This window comes from Amborella trichopoda, chromosome 9 (genome assembly GCF_054954075.1).
Source record: "Amborella trichopoda isolate Santa Cruz 75 chromosome 9, AtrichopodaSantaCruz75HAP2 v2.0, whole genome shotgun sequence".
In the NCBI taxonomy this organism is placed as follows: Eukaryota; Viridiplantae; Streptophyta; class Magnoliopsida; order Amborellales; family Amborellaceae; genus Amborella; species Amborella trichopoda.
The window spans coordinates 6178258-6197960 of NC_142344.1; the positions used below are offsets into that span (position 1 = coordinate 6178258).

General features: G+C 37.3%; 2 protein-coding genes across 65 annotated transcripts in view; one reads left to right on the plus strand and one right to left on the minus strand.

Moving 5' to 3' along the window:
• Window positions 1-299: 299 nt before the first annotated feature.
• LOC18445525 (uncharacterized) lies at window positions 300-9361 on the minus strand. 34 transcript variants are annotated; one of them, XM_088847446.1, is made up of 9 exons: window positions 8891-9016; window positions 7201-7427; window positions 5761-6019; window positions 5559-5643; window positions 4558-4612; window positions 3928-4066; window positions 3510-3808; window positions 866-1039; window positions 300-627 (listed from the first exon to the last, which is right to left on the minus strand). In XM_088847446.1, exons 3-7 carry the CDS (start codon window positions 5938-5940, stop codon window positions 3689-3691), a joined length of 579 nt encoding a protein of 192 aa, XP_088703572.1. In that variant the 5' UTR covers window positions 5941-6019; window positions 7201-7427; window positions 8891-9016; the 3' UTR covers window positions 300-627; window positions 866-1039; window positions 3510-3688. The 34 variants fall into 34 exon arrangements, with proteins under 34 accessions (XP_088703572.1, XP_088703558.1, XP_088703551.1 ...); XM_088847432.1 differs by having other exon boundaries at window positions 3724-3808; window positions 8891-9012; XM_088847425.1 differs by having other exon boundaries at window positions 866-1087; window positions 3724-3808; window positions 8891-9012.
• A 3044-nt stretch (window positions 9362-12405) lies between these two features.
• LOC18445527 (RAD3-like DNA-binding helicase protein) overlaps window positions 12406-19703 on the plus strand; it is a 30672-nt gene continuing 23374 nt past the window's right edge. For 19 of the 31 annotated variants that reach the window (XR_016041157.1, XR_016041151.1, XR_016041152.1 and 16 more), the window contains exons 1-10: window positions 12412-12961; window positions 13894-13978; window positions 14057-14132; window positions 15834-15898; window positions 16012-16056; window positions 16145-16245; window positions 16323-16464; window positions 18735-18796; window positions 19389-19468; window positions 19553-19623. Coding sequence is in view for 15 of the 31 variants with exons in the window: in XM_088847455.1 (XP_088703581.1) it covers window positions 12571-12961; window positions 13894-13978; window positions 14057-14132; window positions 15834-15898; window positions 16012-16056; window positions 16145-16245; window positions 16323-16464; window positions 18735-18796; window positions 19389-19468; window positions 19553-19623 (1118 nt within the window). In the remaining 16 variants the exon portion in view is untranslated. Of the gene's footprint in view, window positions 12962-13893; window positions 13983-14056; window positions 14133-15833; window positions 15899-16011; window positions 16057-16144; window positions 16246-16322; window positions 16465-18734; window positions 18797-19388; window positions 19469-19552; window positions 19624-19703 lie in introns of those variants that run through there. The other 12 variants (XR_016041159.1, XR_016041154.1, XR_016041148.1 and 9 more) reach the window with 4 other exon arrangements.

The following is a 19703-nucleotide window of genomic DNA, read 5'->3' on the forward strand; positions in this document are numbered from 1 at the left end:
CAAGAAAATATTAGAAATTAAATAAAAAAGAGATTTATATAGTGGAGATAAAGAAAGGACTTAATAAAATATTATATAACCTTTAAAATAAAAAAAAAAGGATTTTAGTGGGAATTAGGAGAGGACCTATATGGGTTCAGACTTGATTCCCATCCGCATTGGCAATCTAGATGGGAAATTGCCAAGTTTTAAAACACTGAAAATAACATTAATAGTTTATAGTCCAATCCACAAGTACAGGGCCTTAGCGTAGGTAAGGCTCGGACCAACGCGCTGACGAATGCTCATTACAAACCAAATTTTTAGATTGCAGGAAACTATAGAATTGGGATTTGTAATGGCATAAAGGTTTAAAACAGTAGTCCGCGACCTCACTCAACACGCGAAGTTAATATCGCCAATGGAGCGCCAGGCCTATTATGTTATTTAGCCATACACAATTGGCTAAATCTCAACATCAGCAGGTATCCTATTTTGGTCACCAATAAAAAATTAAATGTAGTAACCCCCCCACCCCATCCCCCCCCCAATTCTATAACAGTAATGATTCAAATATTAAGTTCCATGCGGAGAGCCTGTCTCCATTACTTGCTTTTGCACTTCAGCACAAGTACCGCCTCGTCATTTCTGTGAATAAATTAAGCAGAAGGACGTCCAGGAATCAGAGGCATTAATAGTTAGCACTCAAGTGTTCATAGAGTGATCTAAATTATTATCTACAGACAGAATGCTAGATTTAATTGATAATCTTATTCAATTTTTCACATCAGGTTACACTTTTCCCATGCGAAAATTCATTTCAAACTAAAAAGCAAATTATGCACTGTGCCCTAATAACTAAAACGGGCGATGCTAAGAATTTTACCTGTTAGGTATTGTTGCTTTAGACTGCCAACTATCCTATTTTATTATCAAAACCAGTATAATGGTGGTAGAACAATCACCCAATAGATCAGGGGCACTTTCCTTTCTGATCTTTAGCCAGCAGAATCTGATACTGCTGTTCTGGTAGCGAAGTGTTTATCACCCAGAATTCCATCTGCATCCACAGCACCAGATTTCTCAAAGAACCACCAAATTCTTGGAACTATAAGAAGATTGTCAAAGTTAGCTGATAGAAGTCTAATTTAGTGAACAACTCAAACTAATCCATATCAAATATCTGAGCAACAAACCAAGTCACAAGTTGTTTTTACTCTGTTTATGTAACAGACCAACCAAGGTCCAGCCAAATCAACATAAGACTGAGCTTAGTTCCCCTTCAACTTAAGCCAATTTACCAAAATCGCTATAACTCAAGTGAAAACATTCTATTTTCTTAAATAAAAGATCTGTTAACCAAGGAAAGAAGATTACTACATTATTAGAACATCACCTATTCTTCAAAAAAGGAATCCGTCTTCTCCCTTTACACCATGATGTTGACTAAACCCCAACAATCTAATACAGTAGGCACTTTCCCTATTTATAGCCTTGACACTTTCCCTTTACACCAAGATATTGACTAAACCTCAATAACCTAGGCTTTCCCTATTTATAGCAAGGAATCTTTAATCACCTATTCGAAGAATAAGGAATCCACCATCTCCCTTTACACCCCTAGAAGTACTGGATTGCATTCAAAGCCCAATGAACAAGTAAGAATTGCTTTCTCTTCCGGTTTCACTCTTGTATGGATGGTGGTTTGTTTACACCATGATGTTGACTAAACCCAAATAATCTAAAACAGTAGGCACTTTCCCTGTTTATAGCCTTGACACTCCCTCTTACACTCTTTCCCTACATAATTTAGGATGCTTTGTATATATACCGAATTCCTGCTCAAGTTGAACCTCTTAAGCTCTTCTCCTACCAGCATAGAAGTGGAACTTTCTTCTCTTTTGGAAACAAAATTATTATGGACACAAGAAACAGCCAGCCTTTCCACCTAGGTGGCAGCCCCGACCCATCTAGGTGACAGGGGGGGCTGCACCACCTAAGGACAGGCGGGCCTTTTCAGGCAGGCTAGCCCTGGGTGCCCACCTAAGCCGGCTGGGTGCTGCCTAGGCAGAAGCACAGATCTCACCCATGCCCAAGAGCAGGAAAGGCCAACAGGCCAAGAGAAGTTATAAGGGGGTATTTTAGGATGATTTCGACGATTCACAGTCATCCAAAACTTCGTAGTTTGAATATGATGATCATTGAAATCTTAATTCCTATTAGATTTCTTTTAATCTATTGAAAAATTCTACTTTTATGACTCTCATTTCTCACTTAATTGTGAGTTTGAACTTTGGATTTAGCCATTATGAGTTTGTACGGACAATGGAGATTGGAGTCTATGAAAACTGGATTATGGACATGTGGTTGTGGTCTTGTTTGTATTTGCGTACTTGATCTTTAATCTTTATGAATATTTTAGTGTTTTATGGAATCAAGAATATCAATCATTATATCTTTTGATTTATTGCAAATCTGGAATGTGGTTCAATTGAATTCAAGGCATCTTTCAGTGTAAATGCATATATACTTGGTTAAGAGTACATAGAAATTCATAAATATAGAAAAGGGATAATCTACAATTCAAAATCCTTCAAATTATAAAAGTTAATGTTAGATTGAGATGTAAAAGGTGAATTTACTAACTATGTGGTTTTTTTTTTAAAAAAAGAATTACTTTTTGTATATCTTGCCCGTCAACTATGAGTGTTTATGTAAATATCACTAAAAAAACTCGGGGTATTTTTGTCATTTTTATAGGGGATAAAGTTGAAATTTTTACTAAAACACAAGGGCACTCTGTAATAAAGTTTTAGGGTACTAACTTTCAAAAGGATGAGGTTTCTATAGGACCCAAGTTTTATAAAAACAAAATAAAGCCTCACCTCAAATTCTCGTCCGGAAAGTACTCTTGGCAATGGAAATCTTTATGATGGCTCTAAAATCAACTTTCAACACCGCCAATAAAATTTGAAACTCAAAATATGTACAAATCTTGCGGACATGTGAACACTTATTTTAAAACAAAATGCACGGTCTAGATAACTTACTATATACACTATTTTTAGAGCTTGAAATCCTAATCTGTTTTCACCACCACAATGTTCAAGTCGAGATGATCAATGTAAAGGTTTTCCACTACTTGACTGGCAATTTCAATGAGTTATGAAGTAAGGATTTAGTTATTTTAATAGGGCTGCAGCCCTATCAAACCATTTTCCCTTCCAAAATACCATTGTACTTTTGTGAAAATTTCAAATTTGTCATTACTTAATGATTAAACTGCCTATTAAAATATTTACTCAAACAAAAAGCTCCCTATTAAAATAATTTGTAAACAAAAAGTAATGATTTTTTAATAAATACGCCCATCATAACTCATTCTAACACTAATCTTTGTATTTTGAGGGGTTGTTAACTCTAGACAAACCCTACAAAAAAACAATACATATACATCCATATAATTGAATTTGAGCTTCAAATATATGCATACATGTCTGTCTGAGGCAACTCAAGACCTGGGCACCCACCTAGCACTTAGGCGCTGGCTAGCATTCTTTCCAACCTCGGAAGTTATAAAATTTCCATTTTGAGCCTCTGAGTCGAGTTGCCTAAGATCCAGGTTGACTCAATGTGGAGCCTTACTGAGTTACATCAACCAAGACAGCAATAGGCAAACTGCTAACTTACAGTAATGGCTGTTGACACATTATAATATGGAAGCCCGGAAATCAACTTCCATACCGCAGTCTGTGGTTGTGTCACCATCAACTGCTGTGCACAAGGCTTTCCACACAGAGACCAACATTTCTAGAGGTGGCTGTAATTCCTGCAAAAATGTCTTTCCTCGATAAGCAGAATTCGCATAAATCTTTTCTTGAGAAGCCCCAAAAAAAGCATTGCATCAACAAATAACAACATTAATGGTCAAAAAGCATCAAAATTCACCTGGAAAACCAATGTGAGTTCTTTATCCCCACGTAAAATCAAAACCAAGCTCCAGTAACAAGTGGTGGGTGTTACACATTCATTTAACACAGGTTTCAAGATCTTGCTAATGGGAATGAAGCGCCGGCATATTCTCCCACTACAAAGAGCACATAGTTTCTACAAAGTTAATATGTAAGTTTTAAATAGTTTCAGTTTTATTTTGGTCAATGGATAAAACATTCATTTTGTTTTATATAAAGGGCATAAAATAAAAGCAATAACTCCAAACAGTTAGTACAAATCACAAAAAATCTAAATGATAGTTTTACATATAGTTTTTTGGCTCTCCAAAAGGCAAGAAGGATTTGCAATAAAACATAGTTTTTTAAAATTGAACATACCATAACTTCTGAGTCCATTAATGTGACATCAAACTCTAAAACAGGCACAATTATTAACAACTATTGCACATGAAATGCATTCATGAAAATATGACTCTGTTCTTCTTCAACAAATTACTTTTAAAATACGTAAATCAACTGATAGAATAGGATTGGAAATGGTTTCACATCTCGCAAAATTATTAGACAATGCCACATTAATCCAACACAAAGGAAACAGCTCCCTCTCACAAAACAGTTAAATTACCTTCTATAGTGTGTTTCAAGTTGTACCCCAAACGTTGGCATGATCAAAACAGACTCTGCACCATACAATCATCACACCAGGTCACACGTAATAAGGACAGAACAACATTATGCTATGAGAACTCGTAGCAATACAGCTCTCCTACCCCGAGCCACACGAGAAGAGAGAAAAATTCTTCCAGAATAGTTCATAATATATACCTTAAATAAACAAAATATTATATGCAGGAAAAAGATGGGTAAGAAACCAGAACCTCATGAAAAGGGATGGGAAATAACATTGAGCACAAAAGTTCGCCAGAATAACTAAACAGTTAGTTTTTGCAGTAAAAGCATTCCAACTTCTTGGCATATTGATTCTACACCTCTTTGAAGAAACACGTCGACACACCCATCAAGAATAAAACAATTTCTGTCAAATCCCCGTAACACATGGGGAACCAACACCACTTAAATCATAATAGACAAATGTAAGGAGTTAGCAGCGGGATTAACTAATGTTCGTGCAGAAGCCAAAGAAATATTCGGCTTCATGTATCACATAACCAATTATCAGGAAAACAAAAAAACATTACTGTAAATGTATGGCATATTTATAAATACTTCAAGCACATATGCTGTTAAAGTGGAGAAACCATCACGTTGGACCATCATATATGGACTGCAAAAAGGCTCGGGGAGTGTTGACGTATATAACATCCATTAGATTCTTCCTTAGTCACCATCAAACAGAAGTATACTCTGTTGGAGGCAGATTCTCTAGACAGGGGAAGGATCACTAAAGAATGATCAAGAACTTTGGCTTTCATGATCTCGTCGTGAATTTAATCTGAATTGTATCTAAGTTTACTCTATGTTTTTTCAAGCATTTCATTTAAGTTTACTCCTTTTTTACACATCACTAAACATCCAATGGGAAAACAGGGAAAAAGAAAAAGAATAATAGGCAGAAGAATTGCAAGAGTAATTTAAGGATAATAAATAAGCTTAACCATATGGCACCTTTTTCTATGGATCTCAAATGCAATGCCGCAGCAAGGATGACAAAAGTGAGAGAGTTCCAAGGAAATACAATTCTCCACTCTTCCTGCTATTTGCATAATAACATTGTTAGCAACTGGTAACTACAAGGAGAATATAGAAAGAGCGAGCATTTCAACAGAAAGCATGCATCAGACTAGCATCTCAGTTTTAAAACACATACCTTCCCTAAGAGTAAGCTGCAAACATGTGCCATTAAAACAAGGAAGGAAGAATATAACAGGAATTGCCTTGAGCGACTCTTCGGAACCATAATATGGTGAGAGTCAATTGATTGGAAGCCTGTGTCATCTTCATCATGAATATAGGTATACTTTCTTGAAGAAATAGGTTTTTCAGACATGGTATAGGTGTTGATTGGTCAAACCCTTTGTAATATGGAGATTCACCCACTGAATTACATATCAATTAGCAGAAAACGCCTGCATAAACATCTCAGATTAACACCATTTGTTTCACCATTCAGCACCAATTTCTTAAGGATCTATTAGATAACATCTTTACAATGAAATGAGATCATAGATGTCCGAGAGAATTAGCAAATAGTCAACATATTTGGCATCAAAAGAAGATGAACAAAGAACATGAAATAATAGGCAGCATACAAAGAGTTACAAATTGTTGACATTAATATATGCGAAAAAGCGCTTAATTTTTTGAAAGATGAGAGAGCACCAAAATATCATTTCCATGCTGGTCAACATGAGGGTTATAAACTATAAAAGCTAAAAGATAGAGAGGAAAATATACACACCATGACACATAGAACTGGGTAACTAATTTATACAAACTAGCAAACTTGCTTTTTATTGCATAGAATTGAAAAACAGATATTAATGAAAACAAATAACTGAAAAATATATATAAATAAAGTATCGCATACAGTCACTGAGCTACCAAAGCATGGGCAAGGCACTCCAAGAGGCACCTGAGTGGAGACTAGTCATGCAACCATAGCACGGCCAATGCCTACAAGTTTGCCAACAGAAAAGATGGATGTTCCCCTTTGCATGACATTGTTTTGATGATTTACTCATTGTGTGATCACACGAAATTGCCTAACAAATATGAACCCTCCTCGTTTTTGCCCATAATGGTACAACGGCATATTATTTATTTCTTTTATTTTATTGTGTCAATGATCCACGAGTATATGCAAAAGGGCCGAACACATAGCAATGCAGACTGTGAGTGCTATACAATTTCTGGATTAACATCCTATAACTTAATGATGAATCTATTTCAGGCTATTTAATCATGCTTAGTAAATTGATCTTTAGAACTGATAATGGACAAGTTTCTTGAATTTTTTCCCTCTAAAACTACAGTTATATTTTTGAAGCCATATCATTGACATCAACAAACATATATACAATAGTGTTTACAGGTAAATATACACTTAAAAGTTTGTGCTTTTTTAACTTATAGCACTGTGTCACAGTGCTCACCATCTAGAAACCCCAGGTTTCAAAATCAAATAACCACCATCAAAATACAAAAAGAATGACCTTTGTGAGAAATTAGCGTGCTTGTGCTTTAGACTTTATAATCTGTAAATTATTCATGAGCATGCCTAACTTAGTATAGATATATGGAATAATACCCGTGAAAGGAGTCTTCCTTCTCAGAAATGCCAACCATTTGCAAACCAATACTTCCTGGAAAGTTCATTTCTACGTGCTTCTTTTATCTTCACATAAAGCTTGTAGGCCAACTCAACTTTACTTGCATCCAACAACTTGCAGTTGAGCTTGCTGTATATGACTTTGTTGGGGCAAAACCCTAAGCTCAGTGCCTCCTCCAAAGCGAGCACTGCATTGTCCAGCTGACCTATATTACAAAATCCATCAATAACACACTCATAAACCTCTTTGTCAGAAGAATGCCCATCTGTCCTCATGTCATCCCAAACTCTCAACACAGTTCCACATTTCCCAAACCTAGCTAATCGGCCAAGCAACAATTTATATGCTTTAACTGAGAACTTGCAACCCACCTTTTTTGCCTTCCTATAAATTTCCAAGGCAGCATGAGGTGGACCAAATTTGCATAATGGTTCAATGAAAGATGTTAATGTTCCAGTGCTGGGAATTACCCCTCTTCCCAACATGGAATCAAACATTTCTAAGGCATCAGCAACTCTACAAACCTTTATAAAAGCTCCAATCATTTTGGTATAAGTAACAATATCTGGTGCACAATGTTTTTCAGACATAGTAGCATAGTATTTTACACATTCATTTAAGGCACCACAAGAAATAAAATTACATATCATTGCATTGTAGCTAGAGGTATTTGGGGGACAACCTTTTTCTCCCATGCTCTCAAAGACCGCTATGGCATTATCAATTCTCCCCGCCCTACCCAAACCTTCAAGCAAATAATTAAAAGTAGAACAATCAGGTTGAAATCCATTAGAAAGCATTGCAGCCCAAATTTTCTCGGTTTCACTTATTCGACCCAATCTGGACCACCCACCGATAAGTATAGTATATGTTGTGGTATCGAAGGGAATCTTGCCTTCAAATGTGTGTAGAAGAGAAGTTGCCACTCTTACATGCCCTCTTTCAGATAAACTCTGAAGGAACACATTGAAAGCACCAGTATCAGAGGGTAAACCAAACTCCTCCAAATTTTCAAAATACTGAATTGCTTTGGATACTCGATGCGCCCTAGAATAGCTTCCCATCACAATTAACATAGTCTCAAGGCTAGGTTTTGGGCCTTCTTTGTTCATATGGTGCAAAACCCTCTCCATATGATCAAAATATTTCCTTCTACCCAGTGATCTAAGTAGAATATTGTAATTTTGCAGGTCCTTGGGGCAACTAGGTTGTGTTATTGCCCATGAAAAGAAAGTGACCATGGCCTCTCCACCTAAATTCCCCTTATTCAAAACTCTGTAAACAACATCTGATGTGACATTGACTTTCGTAGAGGAAAGTGCAGCTTCGATAGAAGCTTTTCCTTTGAGTTTTTGTATGAAAACGCCACGCAATTTATCATCCTCAGAGAGGAAACCACCATTTTTAACCAAGTTCTCTGTATCTGATCCCACAATCCTTGTTTCTACACCTATTCTGAACTTCTCCCACCCCGAAACCCTATTTTGTATAGAATCATTGTTTGCATTTTTATCAATATCAGAGTTTTCAGAATTTTCAGAGAGTAGAAGCGACAGTTCTTCTAACACTAACTGTTCTGAGACCCTAGCCCTAAAGTAGTTTCCTGATGTGTTTGATTCTGAAATTTGAGGATAAGAAAAAATTGATGGTAAGGTCGTTGAGAAGTACCTGCAATGGTGAACAGGTAATTTTAACAGCAACAAAAGCCCTAAGTTTCCTCTGCTTCCAAACCCCATTAGAGAGTGGGATGGACCAGTTTAGAACGCCTCCTCCTTGATTGTCGCCACCGCAGTTGAGGAGCTCTCCTTTAGGTGAAGAAAAAAGAGTACGATACGATCGTGTGCCTCTATGATATGCAACTACAGTATAGTCCCGTCCCTAAAGATGAAAGGTGATACTGGGAGGCGGCAGTTCATGGCTGGGACAAACCTGGCCCATGGGGGACGCGGGCGCGGGCGCGGGCGCGGGCACAGATGCGGCAATTCTGTTGGTAGGGGTGGCAACAGGGCGGGCCAACCATGACCCAACCTTGTCCCTATAGGGCTGACCCGGGCTCAAAACAAATGAAAAAAAATCAAAAGAAAAACACAAGGAAAAAATGGTCAGGCCGCGTTGGCCCTAGCCTGGACCTCGGGCCATAGTTTGTAGCCCAAACCCCACTATATTTAGAGTCGTACCACCCCGCCCATGGCCTTGTTGGGCAATGGACATGGTTGGCACTTAGAACTTTGGGGCTGCCACAAAGTTGGAGTTTGGCATCATGGCTCAAGGGCTAGGCTTGGGCTTGGTTGAGGTAGAAACCAACTTAGTCCAACAAAGTCCTATGTTTTTTTTTTTTTTGTTTGTGAATCTATTAGGCATGACTTGGCACAAGCTCGACCAGGCTAGAGCCAAGGTCCTTTTAGTCCAATCCGGGTTCTGCCGAGTTCAAACAAGCCCCTATATTGACTCGGGGCAAGGCCCATTGCCAACACTAGCCCCTAATTATATTCCAAGTCTTCTCTCTTACATGTGCGTGTAACACAACGGATCTTGAAAATTTAACAATAGTCTTGGCAGATACATGAACGAACCTTAGCCTCTACCTCTAAGTTCGAGTGACGAATTTCAAATGAGAAATGTAAACGGGTGCGATTGGGGTTAGATGTGGAGGTGGCGTGGGCCTAGACCTAACCCCTTTGGTTGGGTTGGGTATCAAACATGAACAAAAGTTATAATTATTATATAAAATAATTATCTGTGTAAAATATATCATCATCATGATAGTTTTTTTTTTAATTATTTTGGGTCGCCTATACAAATCATTATCTATCATTCTACTCTATCAAGTGTCCTACCTTCAATAAAGCTATAAATCCCTACGTTTATTTTACAAAAAATTATATACGATTGACACCTGCATATGTATTTATGTATCGGGTTGCATGGTTGTGGTCGTTAGCAACTTGAGAATTATATTGGAGACATAAATGTTTCTTTTGACTCGTATTTTCTATAAATGTTTCCTTTGATTCATATTTTTTTTTTTTTGGGGTAATTCAACAAGGGAAGACACGCTCCTACCTGTTTTTTTCAAATAACTTTAAGAGTTGGTTTTTTTTAAGATGTTAGTGAGATGGGCCAGTTTACTTTTTTTCAAAATCTACTCAAACATAAATGTCGTATGAGTGATAATGAAGTCGCAAAGGTTTTATTAGCCTCATAAATGAAAAGGGCACGAATGAACAAAACCTTGGGGCGTGTTTTATGAGATTTTGGAAGTGGCAATTGAATTTGATAACAGGGATATTTTGGAAGTGTGGCACTCCACGCTTTCCAAAAGCCATTTTATCAAAATTTAAGTGTGTTGATTTTTGGAAGGCCACCCTTCCGACAAATTTGACGGAGGGGTGGTCTTTGCAAGAAGTGGGAAATTCCCTTTATCCCCCATAAAAGGCCTGCGTCAAATATGCCCTTGGTGTTTTAGGTTGCAGAGCCATAACATGCCACAAATGAAAAGGGAACTAATGAACAAAACCTTGGGGATGACCGGAGATTTTGGAAGTGGCAATTGAACCTCCCACTTCTGCATTTGATAATAGGGAGATTTTGGAAGTGTGGCATTCCATGCCCTTCCAAGCCATTTTATCAAAGTTGAAATGTGTTGATTTTTGGAAGGTCACCCTTCCATCAAAATTGATGGAGGGTGTTCTGCAATAAGTGGGAAACTCCCTTCATCCCCCATAAAAGGCCTGTGTTGGGTTGCAGAGCCATGACATGCCATCAAGGGTTTAACTGCCGGAACACCAGGGCTTTGGTCATGTCCATGGATAGCAATCATGTTGTTGCATATCCATGATATGCCGTTCGACAGTGGTGATTGTTATTTTAATCACCATTGGACGGTGGGTGGCTGAGAAATACCCAATTCACATCATAGTTAGCAAGTATACATTTCAAAACATGATTTATTTTCTAAAAATATATAGTTTCTTAAAATTTGTTAAGAACATTGAGTTTTCAAAATATATTAAAAAACAATGTATTTTTAATGGAACCGGTATGAATCCATATTATTTATTTGAAAATTTAAAAATTCATATATTTTTATTTGTTTATTAACTTAATATTATTGAATTTTGGTTTAAAGATAAACATATCTTTAGCGAGAGTAAATCAAGAATATTGATTTAACAAAAAATTCCATCAAAATTTTCACCAATTTTCCTTGAAAAAAGTGTATAAAAAAAAAAATACAAGCAAATATATTTCCTAAAAATTAAGATATCAAAACAATATTATATCTTAAAATAATAGGTAGCATTAGAAGAAGAGTGACCCAATGGGAACTCATTTTTTTCTTTAAATAGCAAGAGAGATTCAGTGATATTAAATATTTAGGTAGCCAATAATTCAACGTGAGATTCGAATTTGCTTAAGCACTACAATTCTATAACTCGGGTCTTTTTTTATTTTTTATTCGATCAATAATCCTATACCTTGGTTAGTAGTTCTTGTTATTTACTAATGTAGTTATCGTGTTTACTACTGCTGTTGTTGTTTTATTTTATGCTCCAAAATAAATCTATGATATATTTTGTGTTTTTTTGTGACAACATACTGAGCATTGATGTTGGATGTATTCAAAGTTTAGACAAAATTTTGTCAAGTAATACTTTAACGACACTAAGCATGACCTTAAAATTATTGTTTAACAACTTTAATATTTTTATACAATAACTACAAATCATAATCCTGTATTATATCATATTTTTATATCCAAAATTTTTACTATATTTTTTTTGAACCAAATCTGAAATATTCACGATTATATAATTTACTTTATTTTTTGGCGATCTATATTTTTTACCCAATTTTTTCTTTATTGCCGATATTTTAGTTGTTCGATATACCATTATTCTCCAACTTTACCAAGTTGATGATATAGATTGCTCCAACAAAGTGACCTATCCGGTCTCCATATCCATGCTGCAAGTAAACCATTACTCATGATCACATAAATTTAGTTAGAAGTGTGTATAGGCGTCCAGTGAGTTCATGTACCGTGATTGATCCGTAGAGAATTTATCTACTACCTTGGTCATGTCATGCACACTCTCTTTTGACCGTTAAAATATTAATTGGACGGTGATGACACTTAGGAGTTATGACCACAAATTCCCCTTCCCCGTTAAACCAAATTTAAATCATGGCGCATCAAGCAAGGCGGAGTCCCCTTCTCAAATTTTCCCGCTGTTTTGCGCGACGACAGACCGCAAACCGCAAATAGCGTTTCAAAAAACCCTAACATGGATCTCCATTAACAGTAATTTCCTGCAACTTCTTCACTCAAGGCCCCAGCTCCATTAATGGCTTCTTCAAGCCCAGCAAAAGCTTCACAGCAGTCTCCCGTCTACCAAATAGGCGGAGTACCAGTGTCCTTTCCATATAAACCCTATGGCCCTCAGCTCGCTTTCATGAGCAAGGTGATCGCAACTTTAGACCGAGCTCATCGTCATGGCCACTGCCAGGCTCTCTTAGAATCTCCCACTGGTACTGGAAAGTCTCTATCTCTCCTCTGTGCTTCTCTCGCATGGCAAAACGAGTTAAAACTGAAGAAATGTGGATCAAAATTTGCGGATTCTCGCCCTTCTTTTGATCCGCCAAGAAGAACAGATGCTTCTGGTTCAGGTGAAAGTGGAGGAGATGAAAATCCATTTCTTAATGGTGGGGGTTTTATTCCTGAACCGGATCCACCAGGTCAGTAAGATCGGACCATTCGTCCGTTTGTTAAATTTTCCCATCTCTCTCTCCATCCATATCTTTAAATCGCAGTTTTTCTATTTGGGAGAGGGAGATTCTGAACTATCTACTCATCTCATAACTCACCCCCCTCAGGCTTTTAAGCCTCCATTTATCTGATGCCCTTCCTCTCTTACACAATTTGGGTCACAGTTTCACCTTTTGTATGTGAGGACAACTTCCAACTCTTCATCTTTCTCAGACATTTTTAGTTATTTTAGTTAGTCCTAAAGGCGATGGACATATGCTGAGCAAATTGTTTACTGATGCGTTTATAGAATACATGTTTACTTATTTCGTTTAACTCTGCTTAGTAAAAGCATTTTGTAGTTATTGCTGTTATTCTGAACCATTAATCATAATTTATCATTTTAATGTTGTGTCCCATGCGAGATATCATGTCTGGTATTCGGCGACTGCTCAGGAGAATTCCGTGCTCTTTTCACAATCCAGGAATTGGGCTCTGCATTTTTTAAATGGGGTGGGATATCCATGCAGTTTTTGCATGAATTTGGGCAACTGTCCCGACACTTAGTTAATCTCTCCTTTACTTGTATGTTCTGAGGCGTGAAATCAAGACACCTTCAACATAAATAATTAAGTGAAATCACATGACATCACACATTCTGTTTGTAGTCACTGATTCAGTTTTTTGCGTAATTTTGCAAAAAAGTTACCTAGAAATCATTACCTCTTCTTCAGAAATTCCAAGTCGATAGGTACTGTCTGTTGGATTACCTCTCTATGTTAATCTATTTTTTTCTTAAGTATGGCACACATAATGAATTATCCTTTACATTTTTCATTTGCCCGTGCATGGGATTTGTTCTCTTCCTTTTTTTTTGGATAATCAGGATTACAAATTATTATGGTTTTAACTGGGTATTCAGTGACAGGGAACTTAGAGCAGGCGTCAACTGGTACCAGTAATGGGGCAGAGAAAAACCAAAAGATACCAACTATTATCTTTGCCTCGTAGGTATTAACTTGGTTTTAACAAGAATGTATTTCATGGGTGATGTTTGCATGCTGACTACCATGTCTTGCTTGAAGGAGGACGCATTCTCAGATTAGCCAAGTGATTAGTGAGTATCGGAAAACATCATACAGGGTTCCAATGGTGGTTTTGGTATGTTTATGTTTTTTCAGTGTGTTATTCTTTGCTTTTTTTGTTTTTTTGTTTTTTTGTTATTGATCTTTTTATGAGCTCCATACACATTGTATATTTTGTATACAGAGAGCATAAGCATCACCAGAAGAAAATTCATAGCAACTTTCTCCTTTATGATTTTAGTGGTTTATCCTTTTGCTGTAAACCAAATAGTTGGTTCTTTACTACATGGCAAAGTGGCCTTGTTTATCCGATAGACATGGCAGAATTACATGGTATCTTCTTTTTATATTCAGGGAAACATACATAAAGCAGGTTTTACATGATTGAAAACCTGTTTCCAACAACTGTTTCCTATGGATAGAATAGTGACTTCTAAGTGTTTCTCAGAAGTAAAGCAGTTTATACATGTCACATAGATAATTTACCTTGCATAAGAAAAGAGTTATCTAGCCATTTGAATAATGTATTGCATTGAATCAGTCATACAATTTGTTGATGCATGTTGACAGAGTTAAAAAATTCAGCGGCCTAGACGCCTAGGCGCTCTAGGCAGGCCACCAAATGAGGGGGCTTAGGTGGGCACCCAAGACATCCGCCTTTTGCTCTAGGTGACTGCCTAGGCAGGCTAAGGTGCTGCCTAGTGCCATCTGCTTTAGAACGAAAATAGTTTAAGGCATAAGCCCCCTTTAAAAAGATGCTAAGTCCTAAAAAAGAGTATGTAAGGCCCCTTTAAAAATATGCTAAGTCCCAAAAAAGAGTATGTAAGCCCCCCTTAAGTAAAATTGTGAAGTCCTAAGAAAGAGTACGCAAGCCCCCCTTCAAACAAAGTAAAAAAGAAAAGGTAAGAAGAAGAAGATGAAGAGATAAACTATCTCGAGAACAAAACCCTAACTGCCATCAACTTTGCAGAAAGTCTCTTCTCTCTCTCTCTCTTCACTTCCTCTGTCACTCCTCGTTTTCCTCCCTTGCACAAATGATAGAAGGGGTTGCAAAAACAGCAGGAATTAGGGCAGATAAACTGTAAGAAAAACCATAGCGGACATTAACATTGCAAAAACCTCTCCTCTCTTTCCTCTCTCTCTCTCCCCTCTTTTTTTTTTCTCCCTTGCTTTGCACCTCGAGAATGAAGATATAATTTAAGGCTGACTATAAAATATTTTAAAATAACCCCATTTCCAGTCTATTTCAGTATCCCCCCCCCCCCAAAACAAAACAAAAAACGAGGTGGGGGGGGGGACTGCCTTGGTTTCTAGTTGCCTGGTTAGGCGACCGTCCAGCCACGTAAGCAGCCATATCCGACTTTTTGGAACCTCGCACATTAATGTATATTGTGTAACAAAATTACCACTTGGCAATTGCGTTGGGAAACTATGCCCCTTTTATTACATCATGTATTTTCCATCTGTTTTATTTGGTCACGTGGAAATGCATATAGCAGTCCCTTGGTTGTTCGTAATTGTCCCTTATCTGAAGCGAATGCCATTTTGTCAAGCTGTTTATTCTTGTTTCAAATACTAATTCTGCCTAATGCTCTGTGTGTATCTGCTTGTGGCTTTTCTTTCAACTTAGTTGACGACTGGGTTGCCACATGGATGTTCTTTTTGCAGGGAGATACCAGTTGCAATTGTTCTTTAATTCACATTGCTATTTTTTGTTGAATTTATCTATTTCGATGTTTTTGTTGTAAGTGTTGCATTTACAAGTTTATATTTCCAGGCATCGAGGAAACATTATTGCACCAACAAATATATCTGTCAAAAGGAAAATGTTGATGAGGAGTGGTACATTCCCAAGACTATAACCCATGGAAAACTTGTTCCTTGTTAGATACATTTGTTTGTATTTTTTTTTTTAAGTTGTGGCTTAAGAAGGTTTATTTTCTTTGTGATTCCAGTAAATTGCTCATAAAGAAATCCGAGGTTGCATGTTCTGAGTTCAGGTGAGTATGATAGTAGTATGAAAAAATTAAGTAATTTGGATTTTCTTCTCTTCCTTGCCACAAGTAGTGACAAGTTTTGAATTGACAGAAATGTAAAAGGAGTTCTTGCTGATCCTTCTCTTCAGAAAGGTGGCTCTCTTGAGGTGCACGATATCGAGGATTTGGTCAAACTTGGTAAAAAACAAAAAGGTATGACCTTAATTTGCCATAAATGTTGGACTGCACCTCACTAATGAAAACCTTACAAGGCTCTTGTTTTCTTGTAGGTTGTTCATATTTCGCAGCTCGTACCATGGTAGGGAATGCTCAAATAGTATTTTCTCCATACAGCTATATCTTAAATCCAATCATCCGGAGAGCGATGGAAATTGATCTTAAGGGATCTATCGTGATTCTTGACGAAGCTCAGTATGCCTTGCTGAACTTCCTTCATATGCTTAGATCATAATGTTGACTATTCTTGCTAGTTTATGGCATTGTGGCACAAATGAGCACCTACTTTTTCTGCGCTTTTTGTTTATGCATAAATGAACATCTGGCTTTTTTTTTTTTTTTGGGGGGGGGAAGGGGGGGGTCATTTTATGATATCTTGCATTTTGCAGAATTCAGAATGATAAATGTAGGGTAAAAAATTTTCTTGGTTCTGTTAGCATATGATATTTAACAAGACTTTACCTCGTGTGGCAAAAAATTGAATTACCAATTCTCCTTAGGGGCAACAATAGGCTGGTCATTATGCTAATGGGATGTACTTAATGCATTTTTGCCTAAAGCATTTGCAAGCATTTCTAATTTCACTTCCTCCTGATTTTTCAGTGCAAGACAACTGTATTATGTGTGCTAAAGGGAAATCATTGTGTACTTTTAATCAATCATCAGGAGTGTGATTTGGAAAATTTGGTTATGCTTCATAAAGTTCCGGGTTTAAAAGACATAAATCTAGTTATTTTGTTTTTGCTAGAAAATCTTTTTCCTAATAAAATGTCTGCTTATGTTATTCTTATTTGTCATTTTACGAGCTTATGAAACTCTTTAGGAAGTTTTTGACATCACAGACCTTTGTCATGCAAAGTGTTGTGATACTTGAAGAGATCTTTCAAGCTTTTACGATCACTCCCCAAGTGTCACAGTGAAATTCCGTATACCATTTTTTCATGTTCTTTGCATTGGAGTCCATCCAGATTTGACCCATTGGGTGCCAAGGGCAGATTTGCAAACCTTTTGACTCTATTTTCTTTCTACTAACTTGTATCACTGGGCTCCTTCCTGATCTTCTTGGCTCTATTTCTGTAGAACCTCAATTCTCCCCTTCAGCAATCTTCGAATTTTTTCAATTCTTGATCGCTGAGTTGATGGTTCTTCCCAAGGGTGGAACTCTTGCTTAAGAAACTAAATAACTATTGTCCATTATCTCTATAATAAATGGAATGTTGGTCGTTCTTTCTAATTTTCCTTATTGTCGAAGTAGTGTCCCATGCTTTCTGTAAGATAGATTTGGTTCTCTCAATCCCAGTTGATTTTCAGAAGTTTCTGATCTATATAGTGGCTTATGTAATTATGATCAAGAAGTTGATGGAGAAATCTTTTATAGAAAATCATAACCTCAATGCAATTGTACTTGTATATTTTATAGAAGTTTGGCTATTCTGTTTGCTGCTCAGTGAAACAAAATATGATAGTTCGCGGGTGAGCCCGAGTGGCCTCCCCCGAGTAAAGACCATCGCAAAAAAGCAAAAAAAAAAAAAGCAAAATGAAAGAGAGAGGGAGGGTGCTTGGCCATGTGCCTAAAAGAATGAGAGGGCCCTGGGCATGTGGCCAAAGGGTTTGGGCACGTCATTCCCTCTGTCTCCACCTCACAGATCTCTCTCTCTCTTTCAGTTCTCTTTTTCTCTCAATCTCTCTCTCTCTCTATTTGACTTCTCTCTCTCTCTCTCACACACATCTCTGTCTTTGATTTCTCTTCCTCTCTCACTGCTCTCTCTTTGTCTCTCTGTCACAGATCTCTATCTCACAGATCTCTCTCTCTCTCTCTCTATTTCTCAAAGTCCCTCTTTATCTCACTTATTTCTCTCTCTCTCTCTCTCTCTCCCCAGTAGAGAGATGACAGAAGCTTGCCCCCTTTTGGAGAGAGAAAGAGAGAGGGAGAGCCAGAAGGAGAAAGAAAGAGGGACAAAGAGAGAGAGAAAGAGAGAGGTAGGGAGAGAGAGGTATGGAAAGGGAGCAGAAATCACCCCCCTTTGAGAGAGAGCGAGCGATTATCTAGTTAGCCGAATAGAGAGCGAGAGCGAGAGGGAGAGATGAAAGGGTGGTGGTGGCCCCCATTTATGAGAGAGAAAGAGAGAGAGAGAGAGAGAGAGAGAGAGAGAGAGAGAGAGAGAGAGATGAACCCCCCTTTAATTCTGTATACCCTTTTATTCCGTATATGAGTTGTACCGAGGTTGTACACCTCGCCCTAGCACAATGTTGAGGCTGAGTAACTCAGTCGAGTCCAAGTTGACTGGGCTGAGTCTTGAAATATCGAGTGTTATTTTCATTTTCTTTTTGCTAACTTATTGGACTAGTACGACTGTCATCATTTGTTCTAGAATGCCATCAATTAGTTGATGACCTCATTAATAGTGTCATCATAAATTTTTTTATGTATTTTGGATATTGGCTAACTTTATTGTATGTGGCAGCAACATAGAGGATATGGCTCGGGAGGCTGGTAGTCTGGATGTTGAAGAAGAGATTCTAGACAGTAAGTTTACAAGATATTCAACTTGTTGGTGGTGTGCTAATGTTTATGAGATGCAGTGTTCGCAAAATCAAACCGGAACGGTTAATTGGATATGGGTCCGGAAGCGGTTTAACTGGCCTAACTGGTAAACCGGCTGATTCAACCGTTCTAACCGGACAAGTCCCGGGAGGTCAAAAAAGTGTTGAAAAAATAAAAAGGACAAAAAGAAAATCTACTATAATATGAAAAGCATATAAAGAATGATTAAAACAAGACACATTCAAATAAAATTGAAAATTAATGAAAAAAATGGATTTTAACAATGGATTTTTGAAATAAAGTGAGTATTAATGACCAAAACAAATTTTAATCTTTACCATAATGTAAAGAATATTAAAAAATGCATTACAAACCAAATTCCTTATTTTTGGGAATTTATATATATTTTTTTGAATGTTTTTTTTTTAAAATACCGGTCGATCACCAAAACCGCTCAAAACCGGAACCGGTCAATTGGGCGGTTAGCGGTTAGATTGCCCGGTTTTTCCAACATTGATGAGATGACTTGTTTCTACTGGAACTGATGTGGTGGTGTTGTTATTCCTTACTCTAGCCTTGCTGAAGGAGTTAGAACAGTTGATCATAATTGAAGGTGTTGCATCTATTTATCAGCCTTTGTTTGACATGGTTCAGGTATAATAGTGCTTTATTAGAATTTCAGTCTATTTCTTTTACAAATGTTCGATTCAACGCGGTGAGAAATTCTAAATTTTGCAGGGATTGATCACTTGGATTATTGAGAGGAAATCTAACTTGGAGAAACATGAATTTGAGCACCACTACTCATGGTAAGTAAAATCATGAACAACGTACCAATGACCCTTGCCGTTGCCTTATCTGTATGCAGTAGTTCTTAATTAAGACTCTT